Source organism: Rhagoletis zephyria, unplaced genomic scaffold, assembly GCF_001687245.7.
Source record: "Rhagoletis zephyria isolate East Lansing unplaced genomic scaffold, Rhagoletis_zephyria_1.1 Rzeph_scaffold_00086, whole genome shotgun sequence".
NCBI classification, from domain to species: domain Eukaryota; kingdom Metazoa; phylum Arthropoda; class Insecta; order Diptera; family Tephritidae; genus Rhagoletis; species Rhagoletis zephyria.
In genome coordinates, this window is record NW_016157170.1 from 442,196 (window position 1) to 462,154 (window position 19,959).

Here is a 19,959-nt window from a genome sequence, read left to right on the forward strand (position 1 = left end):
GTTTCCCGAGGCAGATGACGCTCCGTCTCGTCTATGTCCGGGGGTGGTATGCCTAGAACAGCATTCACAGGTCTAGAGTCTACATAACTCGAGACTGAGTCCCTGTGAATGCCGTTCAGGGCCTGTCTGTACGCTGTCGGGTCCAGAGGTTGCTTAATGAACCTCTGGACTTCGTCCGTCAGTTCATATAGATGCCTCCTGACGTGCCTAGGCGAGGGCTCCTCTGCAAGCAGCTGTCTGCTTGGGTGGCCACTTCTGTGGCTCCCGATCAGGAACTGCTTGCAGAGCATTATATTGTGCTCCTTTACAGGGAGCATTTGCGCCTCGCCGTGCAGGTGGTGTTCAGGCGACATCAGGAGGTATCCGGTCGCTGTCCTGAGTGCGGTGTTCTGTACAGTCTGTGGCTTCGTCCACTGCGTCCTACTAGTCCCTGGCGACCACACTGGCGCTGCGTAGTTCAAAACCGGCCGACCTATTGCCTTGTATGTTGCCAGCAACGTTTCTTTGTCTTTGCCCCAAGTACTGCCGGCTAGCGACTTGAGGACCTTGTTGCGGCTCTGTACTTTATTGACAATAGCGGTTGCGTGCGCAGAGAAGGAGAGCAGGCTGTCGAATGTTACTCCGAGTATTTTGGGGTTATTCACCGTCGGAATTGGTGTGTCATCGACGTGAATCCCCAGCGGTAGCCTGACCTCCTTCGTCCAGGTTGTGAACAGGGTCGCGGAGGATTTCGTAGGGGAGAGGGCTAGACACTTTGCAGTGAAGAAGCGAGAAAGTTCGGAGAGATACCCGTTTACTTTCGAACACCGGTCATCAATTCCATTCCCAGTAGCCATGATCAAGCAATCGTCGGCATAAGAGACAATCGAGACTCCCTCTGGTGGTTGAGGGAGCTTTGAAATGTAAAAGTTAAACAGTAGCGGGGAAAGGACACCACCCTGAGGAACCCCCTGTTTTATTTTTCGCTGCTTACTCGTTTTGTCTCTAAACATTACCGACGAATGTCGACCACTCAGATAATTTGCCGACCACCGTTTGAGCCTCTGTGGGAGAGAGGAGGCCTCTATATCTTCTAGTAGCGTGGAATGGCAGACGGTGTCAAACGCCTTTGACAAGTCCAACGCTACTAGAATCGTTCTCTCACAGGGACGGTTTCGGTTAAGGCCACNGGCAGGTTTCGCCGGTTTGAGCAGTGGAACCACTCTCCCCACCTTCCAGATGTCTGGGATGATGAGAGTGGCCATTGACAAGTTGAGGACCTCCGTTAGGTACGCTACCCCCGCAGGACCCAAATTTTTCAGCATCAGCATGCATATTCCGTCGGGACCCATGGCTTTGGAGGCTTTCGCCTTCCCGATGGCCACCTGAACTTCACCGCAAGTGAAAGCAAGGGGGGCACAAGTTGTTGGCAGTTTGTGCAGCCTTCTGGTCACTCGACGCTTGGCTTTGTCCACCGGAGGATGCAGTATGAACTGCCGGCTAAAATAGCTCGCGCATCGCTCCGGGTCCGACGAAGCATGGTCGCCGAAGGAAATTTCGACTCTGTCGTCGTGCTTCGTCGGATTAGACAATGACCTCACGGTTGACCAAAGCTTGCTCACACCAGAGGTGAAGTTACAGGTCTTCAGATGCTCCTCCCACTTCTTCCGCTTATGTACGTTTACTAGTTGCCGAATCTCCGCGTTGACATCCCTGATACGGGGATCTCCGGGATCGGCCTGACGAAGGCTATCACGCTCATCGGCTAGAACAGCCGCTTCGGCAGGGAAGTTTGGACGTGGGTCCGATATACATCCTGCCGGTATGAAGCGAGCTGCAGCAGCAGTGACAGCCCTGCGGAACTTACGTTCACCGAGATGGACGTCGGTTGGTGTGGGGAGCGCTGCGAAGGTGTTTTCGGTAAACTCCGCGTAACCTTTCCAATCAGCTTTAGAAAAGTTGATATAGGTCCGGTGTTTGGCGGAGGCAAAGTCGGTTGGTTTATCAATCGAGATGACTATGGGTAGATGGTCTGATGCTAGAGTCAGCATAGGTCGCCACGTTATGCTGTTTATCAGACCAGCGCTGACTATTGTGATGTCTGGCGAGCTACTGCAGTTACCCATAATCCTGGTGGGTGCGTCGTCGTTCATTGTGCAGAATGTCGAATCGTCTATCTGCTCAGCCAAGTCTGTTCCCCTACGATCGTTTGACAGGCTTGAGTGCCAAAGATCGTGGTGCGCATTAAAGTCACCTACTACCATACGGTTTTCACCTCTGAGGAGCGCACCTATATCAGGGTGATATCCTGCCGGGCAGCAGGTGACAGGGGGTATGTATATGTTAAATATTTCGAGCTCGACATCGCCTGACCGGATAGCGATGCCCTGACATTCTAGGGTGGTATCCCTGCGGTCGATGTCTGCTTCGATAAGACGATACTGCACGGTGTGGTGCGTGATGAACGCTAAGCCACCACCATTATCTCGCTCGCGATCTCGACGGTGCACGTTGTACCCGGCGCAATTCAACAAAGTTGAATTGCTGTGCAACTTCGTCTCTTGGACCGCAGCTATCAATATACCATGCCGACACATGAAGACGGTTATCTCCTCAATCTTGCTCTGTAGCCCGTTGCAGTTAAATTGAAGGAGCTTCATGTGGTTCGGGAGACGTGTCGTGATGTGGGGTGTAAGTGAAGTGTATGTTCTTGCCGCCGTTGGCTGTGTGTGCTGCTGTGGTGATTGCCGCCCTGTGGTGGTGGCGGGGGGCGTCGCAATTGGGGTCTGCGACCGAGCAGCGCAACACGGGCCCTCGAAGTTCCCAGTCCAATCTCGCGTGGTACGCAGACCTGAGCATGCCCTAAAGTGGCACCAGCCAAGGCAGGTGTTGCACTTGACTGATGTCACATTACGGAATATCCTGGTCTGACATACCGTGCAGATTGTAGGGGGAACCAGGAGTTGTTGGCGGCGGCGTGTGGGTGGTGGTGCGGTTGTGTGTGTTATGTGGTCTGTAGTGGCTGTGGTACGGTCTGTGGTGTTATTATGTTGTTGTGTTGTGGTGACTGTGTGAGGCTGCTGTGTGAGTGTGTGGGGCTGCTCGGGCGGACTGTGGTTAGCCGTGGAGGCTGCTCTGTTTGAGCAACAGGGGGCCACGTACGACGTGGTCCACTGTCTATGTGTCCGTAGTCCCGAGCAGACTCTGAGCTGACTCCACCCCTCGCAGGCATTACACTTGACTGAGGTGGAGTTGTGGTGTAATCGTCTCCGGCATACACAGCAGGTGTATGTTTCTGGCCCTGGGTTTGACTCGATGCCAGCCCTGAGTAGGAGAATACGTAGTGAATGTAGCCCTATGGACGGACAACTTCTGAGATACTTCGCCGACCTAAACGGGGCTGATTTCGACTTTTTTTAAGATCTAGTATCCTAAATTTAATGGGAAGCTGATAGCACACCTTGTGGTATGTTATAATAGTTCGCTCAAGACATTTTTAACACTTTTTCAAAACTTAAAAATGCAAATTCGAAAAGGTCAAGAAAAAAGACAAAAAAATTTCCCGCTGTGAATTTTCAGAGCTATATAATTTTAGTATTCATCACAAAATTGTACAAAAGAGATTTGCGTAGTAGTAAAGTATAGTGCGAAAGAAATTGTATCAAAAAAATACAATTGTACAAAAAATGCCAACGCCGCTTCGCCTGCCTTGACGCTCTCATAAAGCATTCACATATGTGAATGGCAAGTTTTGACAGATGTGTGTGAGCGTCCATAAGAATCCAAATGGAATTCTTTGCCTTTGCGAACGTTCACGCTCACACTCGCATTGAACTGTATAGCAAGCTTAAAAAATTACAAGCCGTGCACGATCAAGTTTATTTTTTTCATAAAATGATGTGGAGTATTGTAATTCAATGAAATCCAGCATATAAATCAAAAAGTGAATTTCGAATTTTTTATTAGTTATGCCTTTTTGCATTTCAGCGATAATGTTTGTTATGTCTTTTTGCATTTCGGGTGACGATATGTATGTATACAACAACTACGTTCAAATTTTTTTTGAGCGTGAAGTCGTTTCTTTAATGAAAAATGTTGTGGGATGACAATAATTTAGGGCCGGTTGTTCAATGTCTGATTAACACTAATCGGAGGTAGAAGCTCTGGTTAAGTACAACGACTTCTTTATCGATCACATGATATAGGCATGATGTCGAAAACGTCGATAATGATGTTTAACCGGCAAGTAGTGATAACAACACATTGAACAACCGGCCCTTAAACTGGTCTCAGTGAGCTCGATAGTAGGGCTTTCGCACGAGGCGATTTTTCAGGCATATTTTGCGTTCAACTCACGCAGGGTTGCACGAAAAAAAATTTAATAGCTAAAAGTATCAAAATATAAACAAATATCAAAATATTCACCATAAAAAGGCGTTTGCATTGTTCAACTTTGCATTCTACTTTTGCTTGAACGGCCTTTCAACTAATAGCTTTCAACAAAGTTGGTCGCCAGCCAACATTTAGGGCCGGTTGTTCAATGTCTGGAAATCACTACTTGCCGATTAAACATCATTAGCCGTGTTTTATTTGTCCAGAAATTTAAGCTATTAGCTTATTTTATATGAAGGACTTACCCAACATAATTATATTGGTTTATGAAAAGCTATCTTGGCTTGTATGTTGAACAAGAGGCATTGCCATTCAGCATCAGAAATTTTCTCCTTCAGCCAAACAGAGAGGCAAAAACTTACTTTGACACTATTTACAGTCAAACAACTGTCAAAATTAGGCTAACATAGGAAATAAGCTGATTTCGTTTTATTTGACCAAGATTTAGCTATTTTCTTGTGATGATTGAATAAAACATGCCTATTATCGACGTTTTCGACATCACGCATATAGCATGTGATCGATAAAGCAGTCGTTGTATTTAACCGGAGCTTCTACCTCCGATTTGTGCTAATCAGACATTGAACAACCGGCCCTAAATTATTGTTGTCATACCACAACATTTTTCATTAAAGAAACGACTTCACGCTCAAAAAAAATTTGAACATAGTTGTTGTATACGTACATATCGTCACCCGAAATGCAAAAAGACGTAACAAACATTATCGCTGAAATGCAAAAAGGCATATTATATAAAAAAAATGGATTTCTTATGATATGTATACATACATTACACAAGTTTAAAACTATGGCCCAATTTCAGATGGTCTACTTAAATAGAGATTATTGATTAACTTCCACTGTTCATTTTCAGATCATACATTTAGGGCCGGTTACTCAATGTCTGGTTAACACAAATCTCCGGTTAAACATAGTTATCAACGTTACCGACTCCCTGTAGTATGGATGGAGTCGAAGACGTCGATAACGATGTTTAAACGCAGGTTAATGTTAACCAGACATTGAGTAACCGGCCCTTAATGAGATAAACTTCTCATAAGTGGGCGGCGCCACGCCCATTTTTCAAAAACATTAAGGGCTGTTTGCTCAATGTCTGGTTAACACTAATCTACGCTTAAACATGGTTATCGACGTCTTCTACTTCATGCATACAAAAGGGAGTCCGTAACGTCGATAACTATGTTTAACCGGAAATTAGTGTTAACCAGACGTTGAGTAACCGGCCCTAACACTTTCCGTTTTCCTGAAACTGCGGCAAATCAGCCGACCACTTCATAGAACTTGACGACAACGACTGAGATACCAACCGTCCTGGGCGGGGTTGTTGTAGCCTCTAGAACAACAACAGCCGACCACTTCACGAATTTTCTGTCATATATTAATGTTGGAAAAAGCGAGTGCGATAAATATAATTTTAGCCAGCATTTATGTTATTCTTACCCCAAGAATAGCCTTTTGCAAGTACCGAACTCCTCCATGAATGAGTTTTGTGGACCGGGATGAAGTTCCGCTGGCAAAGTCGTCCGATTCAACAAGAGCGGTTTTCAATCCTCTGGTAACAGCATCCAGTGCACAGCCAGCACCAGTTGCACCTCCACCAATTATTAACACATCATATTCTTCACCGCTTTGAAGGCTTTTCATTTGGTCGGAACGTGGAGGGAGAGTACGCTTTCTCTTTGGAGGCCGTACAATATCATTTTGAACCTTTGATTTGGGAACAAAGAATTAATATTGCACAAACAAAGAATTAAGTTGCATTTTCTTACCACATATGGAGAGCTCTTATTATCTGCACAAACCCAACTGGCCGCAAGTGAACCAATACAAGCACTTAATGCAGTCACTCCGAATTGATAAAAGCGTGATGACATTTTTTCGGCAACTTCTGTGGAACGATAAACACTTGTACTTAGAATTTAAGTTTTAGTTAAAATTTAGATAACATATAGGCATTATACGTATGTACCGAGGCGAATTTATACAACGTGGTGTCCAAGGCGCCTTTGTATGTATATGTATGTATATACAAATGTATGTATGCATCACAATGACCAAGGCGAACACAATCACAATAACATTACATGAAGGCGAATTTATACAAGGTGGTGTTGTAAAATCAGCTGATTCTGCGCTTCACTTGTAGCATGAACCAAAAATACAAGATCACGTAGAACGCGACGTTGTATTTGTAACTGGTTTTGAGAAAAAAGTTTGCGAAAGCGGGTTCGTCAGCTGGGCGTTTGTTTACATCACAAGCCCACTATTTTACACTTTTATTCAAGTAAAGAAGAGTTAATTCAACATGACAACACATTTTAAAGCATTTTGTTGCATCATTTTACCTAAATTGTGCGTTTAAAGTGGCTGACAATAATTTTGGTTTTCGTTGTTTTCTTTGCTTTGTTTACTTATCGCTCGTTTTCCAGTGAAACAAGATGGCGTAGAACCCGCTAAAAAATCGACATTTTTCACTCTCTTGTTCTTACGTGATCTTGAATCTTTCGTTCATGACTTGTAGGGTGCTTTCCAAAACGTCAAAATACAAAGCATCAGTCTCTTTTATTTCTAACAGGTCTATTCTGCACGTTACCGAAGATTTTGTAACCGGAAAATTTTTTTGCCAAAAAATGTTACCAGTTCTTGTCTCCGCGATTCTAGGAACGTTGGTAATGCAGTGAAAATATTCAGCTCTGAAGAATTGTGCAAATTCTGGCATTGCATATTTCACGGAATGCACAGAATACATTACGCAGAAAGAAGTTCGTGTTCATGTTTGCACTATTTCGTTTTTTGTCATATGCAATATTTCGGTTTTGAGTCCAAACTGTGCATTTATGCATTACTTCGGTTTTTGTCACGTGCATTATTTCGGTTTTGAACCGAAACTGTGCATGTATGCATTACTTCGTTTTTGTCATATGCGTTATTTCGGTTTTCAAACGTAAGTGTGCATATATGCATTATTTCGGTTTTTTCATATGCTTTATTTCGGTTTTCAACCGAAACTGTGCATATATGCATTATTTTTTTGGAGTTGCCAGATTCCTAAAAAATTATCTTATAAAAATACACTATTTTATTCAACAATACATCACGTTTTATTTCAAATATTTGTAGCCCTGATATTTACCGTTTGACAATTTGCGCTGAAGTTTGTGCATTTTTCTGTGTCTTTGGCCCGTAGTCATAGTCAAAATAAAGTCGACTTTAAAGTTAGTTGCAGCTTTTTTGACAGATATCCCATTGAAAATTATGTCAAAAAGCTGCAACTAACTTTAAAGTCGACTTTATTTTGACTATGACTACGGGCCTTTGAGTTTATTTAAATTATTACAAATTTAAGTGCGCTGTTTTTGATTGCAGAAATTACGCTGAAAAAGGTAATTTTTGGTTTTACCGTATGTCTAAAGATGAATTGCAATTTCGGTAGCGAAAATTTGCTAATGTTATGAACGTTTCTTTTTTTTAACTCCGCGAGTGTGTTCTGCTCACTTTCAAGAATAAAATCACCAGCAAATTTCAATAAGCATTCGATTTACATTTCATTTGTCACTATTGCACGAATATTATTATGTTAATCCAGTTTCACGTGAAGTTATAAAATGTTATGTTGTTATAATTAATAATTAAATGCCCATTTGATAAGGATTCCTAAAATATGCTATACGGCAACTATATTTTCTGTATTTTGTGTACTCTCCTTCTTGAAATATTTCAGCCAATCAGAACTCACTTCGCAACTACGTCATTGGAGGGAAACAAATTTTTGACAGCACCATGGGTGTGTTGTCAAATCAGTAAAAGCAAAAACAATATACGGGTGCATTCCAAAACGTCAAAATACAAAGAATCAATTCTTTCTAAACCTCAGGAGATTGCAATGCCAAATGTTCGCAATCACGGTTAGAGAATTTTAAATTAGGTTGCGCAAGCTAGACTTATTCTTCTAGTGCGGTTAACAGTTCTATTCTGCGCTGGTAATAAAAAGTTTGTAACCGGTAAATAAAGTTCCTGTCAATTTTTAAACCTTTTTCGCATTATGTGCATTCTTGTAACCGGTAAATTTTGTTACCCCGTGAAATATGCAATGCCAGAATTTGCACAATTCTTCAAAACTGAATTGCTGAATATTTTCACTGCATTACCAACGTTCCTAGAATCGCGGAGACAAGAACTGGTAACATTTTTTGGTAATAAAATTTTCCGGTTACAAAATCTTCGGTAACATGCAGAATAGACCTGTAAGTGGAATTTTCATTTCTGTGTTGCCGGAAACGAAGGTCGGAAGTATTTTTGCGCAGAACTTCTTTCTGCGTAAACGGCCTTCGGCCACGCTTGGGGATTATAACCCTTACTAAAAAGAACTCTCCTTTCTGTGTTCCCGGAAATGAAGGGCGGAAGTATTTTTGCGCAGAGCTTCTTTCTACGTAGGCGGCCTTCGGCCGCGCTTAGGGACTATATGCCTTACTGAGTAGAATTCTCCTTTCTGTGTTCCCGGAAATGAAGGGCGGAAGTATTTTTGCGCAGAACTTCTTTCTGCGTAGGCGGCTTTCGGCCGCGCTTAGGGACTATATGCCTTACTGAGTAGAATTCTCCTTTCTGTATTGACGGAAAAAAGAACCGGACGTATTTTTGCGCATAACTTCTTTCCGCGTAGGAGGCCTGCGGCCACGCTTGGGGATTATAACCCTTACTAAAAAGAACTCTCCTTTCTGTGTTCCCGGAAACGAAGGGCGGAAGTATTTTTGCGCAGAGCTTCTTTCTACGTCGGCGGCCTTTGGCCGCGCTTAGGTATTATAACCCGTACTAAGTAGAATTTTCCTTTCTGTGTTGCCGGAAAAGAGGACCGGAAGTATTTTTGCGCAGAGCTTCTTTCTGCGTAGGCGGCTTTCGGCCGCGCTTAGGGATTAAAACTCTTACTTAGCAGAAGTAAATATGTAATTCATATTAGAAAAACGGAAATTATCCATATGCACACTTTCGTTGGAAAATCGGAATAGTGCATATAACAAAAACCGAAATAATGCATGCATGTACAATTTCTGTTCGAAACCGAAATAATGCATATGTGAAAGACGAAGTAATGCATACATGCACAGTTTCGGATGAAACCCGAAATAATGCATATGTGAAAGACGAAGATATGCATTCATGTACAGTTTCGGTTGAAAACCGAAATAATGCATATGAGAAAATACCGAAATTATGTATATGCATACTTTCGTTTTAAAAGAGAAATAATGCATATGGAAAAAACGAAGTAATGCATACATGCACAGTTTCGGTTGAAAACCGAAATAATGTCTAAATGCACAGTTTCCATATGCGCAATTTCGGTGCCCCTTCGCCAGTAACACCACCTTGTATAAATTCGCCTTATGCCTGGATTATAATGGAAGTAAGGGAACGGAGTGTACTGTCACTTAATTATCTTTTGTATGGGCAATGAATTCGAACGATTATAATGCACTTGAACTTGCATCTAAAATCAATACATCCTTTCGAATTCGCCGCGATTTGTTACAATTCGCCCCGTACATTATAACCAGAGTTGCCGTTTAGCCTTTGGTGCCTAGATTTAGCCATGATAAAAAAATAGAAGATAGTTTCACTTCAAACTTTTTTGACGGTTTACAGGCATTTTTGAAGTTTCATAAATTGTACATTTTAGAAGCAGCGTTGCCACATTGGTATTAACAAAAAATAATTGATTGTATTTTGGGATGGGAGTTTCTATTTTTCTATTTATGTACTTTGTATGTTCATTGGACTAAAAAAAGCTTCGGTTTTTTGTGCTTAAACTGCTTTGCCATCTGAGGTTATTTTTTCAAAAAACTACTTTAAACAAGTAAGAAAGTCTAAGTTCGGGCGGAGCCGAACATTAAATACCCGGCGCAAGTATTAAATATATGTTCTTCACCTTTCCGAAAGCTACCGCTACATGATAAGCCGGGGTGTATCAATTTTAAGTAAATTAGCGTCCTTAAATTTCGAAATATTGAAGTATCAAGCATTTCTCAAATTTACCGTTATATGAAAACCGGCCGTAATTTTAGTCCGATTTCAATAATTTTCAACGATTTGCTTTTATGTGGCAAGCACAATAACCGTACTGAGTTTGGTAAAAATTGGTTGAACGGTTACCGCCACGCCCATTTTCTAAAATTTTACCATAAGCGTATTTCTTGCTAAAGAATTGTTAGAAGCATCAATTTTGGATAAATTAGCTTTAATATTTTCTGATTTATCGAGGATTTTGTATTTTCCTAAATTACCGTTACATGGGATGTGGGCGTGGTTAATGTCCGATTTTGAAAATTTTTGGCCATTTGGTGTGCTGTACCAAGGCCAAGAACTGTGTTGGAAGAAATTGGTGCAGCGGATACCAAGATATACACATATAACCATAAGTGGGCGTGGCTAGGCCCATTTTCCAAAAATTTATAATATTCTTATTTTTCGTCTAAAATTTATTTTAAATATCAATTTCGAGTGAACAAGCTTCAGTAGTTACGAAAATATCTCAGTTTTCGTATTTCTGAAAATTACCGTTATATGGGAAGTGGGTGTGGTTACAGTCCGATTTCGCCCATTTTCAATACCAACCTACCTTAGATAAACGGAAACCTATATACTAAATTTCGTTGAGATATCTCAATTTTTGCTCGAGTTATCGTGGACGGACGGACAGACAAAATTTTAGAAAAAATTTTAATTACTAATTTATTAATATCGGCTAAAACACTTAAACTTGTCGCAACAGAGAAATATTATTTTATCAGTTTTAATCTTGGTTGATCCAAGGTTCAAGAAAAATGCTTTTACGGATGAAGAAGCCTTTCAGGGGGGAGATTCTGTAACCAGTTAGCGTCAATTTTCGGATCAATATCGCACTTGTTGACGTAAAAATATTTCATATCATACGTCAACAAAACCATGCCGATTCGAAAATTGTCGCTAACTGGTTACAGGATCTGCCCCAGTCCTACAAAAATGATATCTTCCGATTCAGCTGGAACAAAAATGCTTCAAACATGTAAGAGTTTATCTGCATTATGGCCTTGAACCGACAAATATACATCTCTCATTTGAATCCGTATTAAAATCTCTATTGGCTCCTGCATTCGGGTTTTTATAGGCGAGTCTGCCCTAAACCGCTTTTTCCATATTTTTGGCCTATGTGCGCTTTTATTCGGAACCTAAATGTTTCGGTACCAAGTATCGAGAGTATTGGACACTTTTTAAATCGGTACCGAATATCGATCAATATTTAAAAGAATTGACTCAGCACACCACTAGAAACAGCTTATTCGCGTTATTTTTGCTTTTGTCACCAAGAGTTTCCATGGAAATTGGATTTTTGTTTCACAAATTTGATTTTAAGAATATAAAGATTTAAAATACATTCTCTATTCGTTAAAAGCACCAAGTAAATGCAGGCAACATATAAACACAAAACAGCTGATATGCACTTTGACGCTTTATAAATTTTTACCCGGAGAAAAAGTCTGGGCTGTTTCGGGCAGGAAGAAGAAAACACTTACGATCCAATACGTTCCAATTTTCGCTCTCTATTACCCATTTTGTTGAGTACGGGAATGATTTCTAGGTTATTTTGGGTACCCGCGGGATCCCGCGTGGCGTGCGGGAAAGAACCTATTATATAGTCGGCCATTGCGACTGTCGGGGCAGTTTTGTCAGAGAAAGTCCCCTAAAAATCTTAATTTTTTCCAAAAAAGTCTTCAAAATAAGATTTTAAAGCTAAAAAAAATCTTTTCGATCCCAAAAAATCTTCATTTAAAAATACCTAAAAAGAAACACAAAATTCGATATTGTCTTTAGGGCTGTAAAGCCCTTATTATGTTGGTTGAAAAAATTACCAATTTCAAGTTATAAGGTCCTTTTTATAACAACTTAAACCTAAAATGAATATTGCCTAGTATCATTACAAAACTTGTAACACAGTTACATATGTATATATACACTGGCGAAAATATAAATAGGGACGCGACATTTTGCAAGTTTTGACCGACTTCAAAAAAGGAGGAGTTTATCAATTCGTGCGAATATTTTTTTTATGTATACATGTTACCGCATAACTTTGGACTACTTGAACTGATTTCAATAATTCCTTCTTATCGGAAAGGTGGTACCTCAAGGGTGGTCCCATACTAATTTCGTTTAGATACGGTCATTGGATCATGAAGAAATTTACGATCAATTTGTATATGAGAATTGAAGTCGCTTGTGTTTTTTGTTTAAAAATTACTCGTTCTTTTTTATGAAAGAGTAGCTCGTTATCTATCAAAAACCATAACACAAAGTTCCATAATAATTTTGAGCTTTTTAATTAGATTTTTTTATTGATATTTTTACATGGACGTTTTTTTATAAATCTTACCGCCCTTTTTTTCTCGTTATATATTTATCCATGTAAACCCATCAGTAAATGTTTCTTAAATGGCAGTTTATTTAAAAGTTTCCATTGTTTTCATTTAAACTAGAGACCGTTTGTTCTTCTCCTCCACTCTCTAGCTCTACACTAGAGGATATGTTTTACTGTGCCAGAGAAGAAGGCAGATAATCAGCCTTATCATTCTTGCAGCCTTATCATGAGTTTCATTTTCCCCGAACCGGTTCACTTTTTACTCTCGGTTTCCATGGTTTTACTATGGGCGGATGACAAAGTTTCGGGTGAATTTTTTGGCATACATCAAGATAACCAACCGTTCAGCTATAAAAATACTAAAAATGCAGATTGCTAGTACTTTTTACGCTGATTTTAACTATATAAATATTATTTGCCGCAATTAAAAAGTNGGCGTACTAAGCACTGCATTCGGTCTGCATTTTTAGATTTCCCATTGCTGGACGGTTGGTTATCTTGATGTGTTCCAATTTTTTTTCAGGCGAAACTCATTATAAGGCAGAATATTGTAGGGGATTTCGTATTTCATTTTTCTTCTTCCTTAATATGCTGCTTACAATGATGTAGCAAGGATAATATAAATAAGTTAACAATTTTAACTTAACCATTAAATATATTACATCATACACAAAAATCTTCATTTTGAAGATATTTTCAGTGTAACATTTTGTTTTTTAAAAAATCTTCTTTTGAAGATTTTTAATAAAAAGCAGCCCAAAATATCTTCATTTCCAAGATAAATCTTGACTTATGGCAACGCTGTGTCGGAGTGGCTCGACCAAAGTGACATAGGTACATATGTATGTACATCAGGGTTCAAAATAAGTAAAGTGGGAATATTAATGCTTTTACCAGCGTTGTGCCTGTAAAATATTTACATTATTTACAACAATTATTTACTTGTAAATAGTGTAAATATGTAAATGTTTTTGTGTAAATAATGTACATTTGTAAAGAATTGTAAACAATCATAAGTAATTGTAAATTATTGTAAATAATTGCATTTGTTTTTGTTATTTTATTTTATAACAATTATATTCAACAATTTTTACTGAGCTTGAAGCCGTTTATAAAGTAAAATGTTACCTCGTGTTTACCATAGGCGCAATGCCCCAAAGTCATCATGCCAGACGCAGTTCCTCGGCTAGCTCAAGCGCGGATCGTGGGTCCCTAACCCGCTGCGTTAGGCCGTAGGGTGGCGTAACAAAAAGCAAGGTGTTCTGCAACGCTCCACATCACATCATTGATCGCCCTCCCGACCTTGGTTGCCTATTCTCGTCGTTGCATTTTTTTTTCTTGACAACCCCCTTTATATTCCTATCACGTCCACCACGCCATCTTCCTCTTACCTCATCCTTCTTAACTCATCCCCTCTTTATAATTCCTTAAAAACCAAACATATGTAGGTTTTCCTTTTCAAATGCAAATACAATTTTTTTGGTTTACCATCTTAGAAGTTGCACTAAATTTGTAAGGTTTAAATTCAAAAAAAGGAATTAACTCTTAAATTAATGATACTAAATATTTTATCAAGTTGTATTCTTTCTCCTTTGGACCTCAAACCGTCTCTATATTAAAACAAATTCGAACAAAACAACTGGACTCACAAGTGTATTAACATTTATACCCTTCCTAAAACCTGCCAGAAAGAGCTCTTTAAGGGATGATTCTCAGGGGGATTTCAAATCTCAAAAATTATAGAATTTTCTTCAATATGGGGGTAAGTTTTGGAGTCAGTACACCAATAGAACAAAAACAAATCAATATCGGAACAAAAAAAGAAATACAAGAATATATATTTGCATATAACTTACTAACTAAAAAAAAATAACTAATTAAATCGGCTACAGAGCAAACGTACATCCCCGGGCAGACATTTGTCAGCACCACCCTAACGAGCGGCTTTATATGTCCGTCCTTTTAATGTCTGAAAGCTTTTGCACACTTTAACAGTGCCGGCTAACAGCGAGAGTTTCCAACAGAAAAATGTTCCAGCCTTTCTGCAAGTTGCGATACCGAGAGTGTCGTGTGATACAATAAATTCTGGACGTTCTTGTGCTTTCGAAACCGGGCGTGACTTAGGAAAAAAAATGTTTAACAAAAAATAGAAATACACTTAAAAAATACCACTAAACTAAACTAAGACTAAATATTTTCGCCGCACTCCTAATATCCGGCACACTATAATTAAATGGAACTTAGGGTCCAATTTAAATCTACACAAAGAAAACTAACAAACTTACACTTTTGACGGCTATCAGCAAAAATTGAAAAACGCCTACACGGGCACCTCCGGGACTCGTCATTAAATAAACAGCCCCTATCGTATTTTATATACTTCTGTTCCCACGCCGACTTCTTGTGGACTCCGCACAATTTTCGCAGTCCCCTGCGGCGCTTCCCGGTGGTCTTTCTTGTTGATTCCACCGAATTTAGGAAATGGGGGAGGATTATTTTTGTTTCCATAGACACGCGCGGTGTTTCACAAAAAAAAAAAACCGGCACTTAACGAATTGTCCACCTCACACGCGGATTTTAATTAGAACACCGCGACACAGCAAAACACAAATCCGAAGAATGCGGCTCTGGCACGTTCTGCCGTTGAATAGCGTTTTGGGCAATCCCGTAGCAAATAGCTCCTGTTATATTCTCGGTTTCCCCCATTTACCGTACAGTGGAACTACCCACCACATTTCAAGCACTTTTGCTTGTATTAGTGATTCTGCAAAAAAAAATACACCCATCCCTTTTCTTTCTTCCGGTGCATTATACCGGTTGTCAGAACTCTGCTGGCAACGCTCATATGGGCGAAAAACATGATTCAATAATAGGTTCATTCCTTATCTTTTTGGACTAAAATCTGAAAAGTGTCAAAATGCCAGAGCGTAAGCAAAATGCGCTCACTAAAAGAGAATAACAGGAAAAGTAAAGGAACGCAAAAAACCAAATTTTTAGTCCAAAGAATGGCAACAACAAAACTAACGTCAAATAAGAACAGAAATGTATGTACAAAACACATTCACACAAGCACAAGCACAATAAACACTTGCTATATCAATTATTTTTTGCCTCCTTCCAATTTCAATTCATTTCTTTTACTTTTTAGATTATTCTCACTTTTAGCGTATTCTTTAATTTCCGTTAATTTAAATTCAGTTGAGTTTGACACTTTTCAGGATTTTGCCAGAAAAAATTCTTCTGACTAAATCTGACTACTTCGGACTGATGAGAGTCACTCTCACTGACTGTTGCTCTCTCATTTTTGCTGTCATTTCCGAGTTAAGGAACGCTTTTTGGGCTAAATCTGACTACTTCGGACTTTTTCTGACTATTTCTGGGAGATAAGGAACGCTCCTAATAGTAAGGTTTTGTAATAAAACAGTCTTCTCGCTTCCACACATAAAATCGGCTCCTTTACTTGTGCAGAATGTTGCTTACTCTACAGTTTCTAATGATATTCGTAGTAAAACCAAAAATTCTTCATACTAAATATTCGCAATTTTCTAGAACAAGTGTAGAATAGCGACCGTTTAGCTATAAAATAACCAAAAATACCGATTGATACATATATGTAATACTTCTATATTGCTAGTACAATATGATCACAATGTGTTTTCAATTCGGAATCAAAGAAAGACAGCCTATGAAAATTTTTGTGATTGTAGAAGTATACGTGTATATTGGTAAACTACTACATAGAATGAAGTGCCATATCATAACAGGGGCGGTTCAGAGAATTAAACAAACAAATAAAAATTTTACGGTCTCATGTTTCCTTCAAACCGCAGTTAACTCAAGCGACTTTTGTTCAAAATTAAATTTTGATGCATAAACGCTCCTAGACTGTCTTTGCACCTGTGCGGAGTTGACTTGACAACTTGAAGAATGCATGGACGGGCCATAATTCGAAATTTTTTACAGCGAATATGATGTGTATTTACTGCTATCACCGCTAAAAGTGTAAATAAATTCTCGACATACACCCTAAAGTCCAAACATACGCCACAAAAGATAATTAAATGACCAATTTCTCATTTGCGGGGCGCTTCGGAATCGAAGCATTACACTTTGTTTTTAATTTTCTCATTCTGAATCGGCATTTCGGCGAAAATTTGCTTTAATTTTCTAAATATTTACTCTCTGTCAGATTTTTGTTCATCTAGACTCTAGGTCCTAGAGTATTTCTGCTTCAAGAAGTAAGTTTTGAAAAAAAAATCATAAATTTTTTGCGGTTAGGGCTCGATATGTCGACTTTTCTCGAAGCTCTTCGTTTTTTCGATATCCGAAAAATTTGGAAAATAGGAGGTGTTTTTCTAAGTAATGGCGTTTTCTTTTCTACCGAAATATGTTGCCTTCTCAGTGCCCTCTACGCACAAATATTAAGGAGAGGGCATTGAAAAGGCAACAGTTTTTGTAGAAAAGAAATCGTCACTTATTTACACATGAAGCTGAAGCTGGCATATGATAGTTGACCGAATCCAATAAAGCACGCTATTCGTTTCTGTTCTGGGCTTATTGACGCCAGCTGGAAATGCCAACTGATGCCAAGTCTTTTTGTACCAGGTACCTTTATCCTCTGCCACCACAGCGGCTGCAGTGTTTCTCATAGATATACAAATATTGTATTTTTTGATAATTTTTCATGTGAATTATTTTTCAATAAGAATTTGTTAAACCGCTCCTGAATTTTGAAAAGTAAAAATGTCAGTTTGAGTACATTCTCTTATCGGATCTCTTTTTCTTTTTTGAATATATCGACACTCTGATGTTGGGGAATGTACTTTGAATTTACTAGCAATATAGAAATACTACATATATGGATTGATAGAACTTTTTACGCTGATTTGAATGATACCAAATTTATTCGGCGTAGGTAATAAATAAAGAAGATATAAGAAGTTTATTTGCTTTATTTATTTGTACTTTTTATTATCACTAAATTGTTGAAACCCAAAAGTAGATAGTGACAAAATATGTAATATCGAATTAAAGGTAATAACTTGAACTTTCTAAATAATATTAATCTCTTTACCATTAATTATGCAGTTTTTTCAAAAAAGGTTATTTCATGAAAAAACATTTGTTCGTTTTTTAGTGGTTTTGCTTTAAAAATACAAAAAGCTATAAATTATGTGCATCAGCTGAAAGACAAATCAATTATCTTGGTGGTGACGTCATTAATTTTTTAATCGGTTATATAGTACATAAGATATTAATATTTAAAAATCTAAAAACTGAATTTTAACCTTCTAGAACGTCATTTTTCACTTGCGCCAAATAATTTTGGCATGGTTGAAATGCACATAAAAAGTTCTATTGATCTGCATTTTTCATTTTTTGCATAGCTGAACGGGCGGTATTCTAGATTTCTTCCAGCAAATGACGAATAACTGAAATCAAAAATGCATATTTTTATGTATTGTTTAGTATTTCCATTATAACACCAAATATATTGCAAATTCGCATAGAATTAATAATACACCTTTACTTCTAATTGTATACTTTGCGTACTTTTTGTAGTACCTTTCTACTACCGTTTTCGCAAAAGGCGATCACATTCTTCCCCTTTCTCCTACTTCCAAAATACAAATCTAGATAAAGGAGTGTCAAATTTTAGCTGTCACTTTAGCTTTAGCTTTTTGTCTTACATTCCTTGTTATTTGACATTAGCCCCAGTAAATATTAATTTTGGCCGGACAGACAACCTCCAGTTTTTTTTTTTGGCAAGTTAAACAAAACGCATTTATTTTCTTTTTCGGGCTAAAAGTTTCCAGTAATTAAGTAATATACACTACAGGGATTGCTAACAACGAAAAACCTATACCCCTACCATCTGTACAGCCCGGTGGCCGGAAATCTCTGCAGTGGCGTTCAGACTGGTTGGGCAAGTATCCTTAAATAATTACATTAGGGGTATTCTCCAAATCTTGCAAAGCCATTGCACGTAGCACGGATTGCACGGATTGCATAAATTGCAAACACACAACAAGAAAATTCATGGGAAACAACATTTCCTATCGCTGCAAAATATGCAACGTCGAAACCCATGTATATATTTTGCAAAATAGCATAGCAAGATAATAGCGACCCTGTGCTAGTTGTTTTGTTGTTGGAATTGCTACATATTTCTCTCATTCCTCTCATCTCGCTCACTTAATTTTTTTTTGCTGTCTCTTGTTATTGTATTTGATACATAATTTCGCTGCTTGCTCCCCATGCATGCTACCTCTTTGCAATGGGGTGTTCTCGTACTCTTCGAAATTTGGAATAGTATTTTTGCATTTCGTGCAATCCGTGCATCGTGCAAGACTTCGAGAATACCCCTATTGTGAAAATAAATGCTGCAGACGATGCTTTCTTCTGATTTCACGTTTTTACTACTGGACGCGCTGAGCCAAACAATGGATCGCAAACCAGCAATCACGGGAACCCAGCGCTCCCATAACAAAAGCTATTGAGGAAAATCAACAATAATTTAAAAAAATGGTAGAAGTGATAGCTATTTCTGAAATCACCACATTTCGTCATAAGGCTTCTTTCAGTGGGATTAGATCGAACGACCCCAGCTGACTCATCCAGTTGCCTACACACTGTGCAAAGTGCGCCTTGTAAGTTCTTGTTGCTTTTCTTCCACTTTTTCATTTGTTAAACCAACTACAATCAAGCGCAGCTATTCCAGTGCTATTTAAACTTGATCATGTGATTGTTGGTTTTGTTGGTTTTTGTTAATAACGGGTGATTTTAAAATGTTTATCTTTTTTAAGGTGTGCTCGTCCTTAAGTTATTTGTTTTTGTTAGTTTATATTCAACCTTGAGCTTGAGGCAGTTTTAATGAAAAACTATTGTGCAAAAGCAACAATAATTTGAAAAAAAAGATAAAAGTGATAGCTATTTCGGGCTTCTTTCAGTGGGATTCGATCCAACGACCCAAACTGACTCAGCCAGTTGCCTATGCACTGTGCTAAGTTCGCCTTGTGAATTCTTATTGTTTTTCTTCCACTTTTTCATTTGCTAAGCCTACTACAATCAAGCGCAGCTATTCCAGTGCTATTTAAACTTCATCATGAGGTTGTTGGTTTTTGTTAAAAATTTCTGTTTATACAATGTTTAACTGTTTTTTTTTTTTGTAGGTGTGC

General features: G+C 38.8%; 1 protein-coding gene across 4 annotated transcripts in view; it reads right to left on the reverse strand.

The window, feature by feature from the left end:
• Positions 1–19,959, reverse strand: part of Gpo1 (glycerophosphate oxidase 1) — a 292,598-nt gene that overhangs the window by 219,076 nt on the left and 53,563 nt on the right. For 2 of the 4 annotated variants that reach the window (XM_017630213.1, XM_017630222.1), the window contains exons 2-3: positions 6,162–6,280; positions 5,833–6,099 (exon numbers count right to left, since the gene is read on the reverse strand). The exons of 1 other annotated variant lie outside the window; for it this stretch is intronic. In XM_017630213.1, the coding sequence (XP_017485702.1) occupies positions 5,833–6,099; positions 6,162–6,266 (372 nt within the window). In that variant the 5' untranslated portion in view covers positions 6,267–6,280. Of the gene's footprint in view, positions 1–5,832; positions 6,100–6,161; positions 6,281–6,361; positions 6,421–19,959 lie in introns of those variants that run through there. One more of the 4 variants, XM_017630205.1, reaches the window with a different exon arrangement.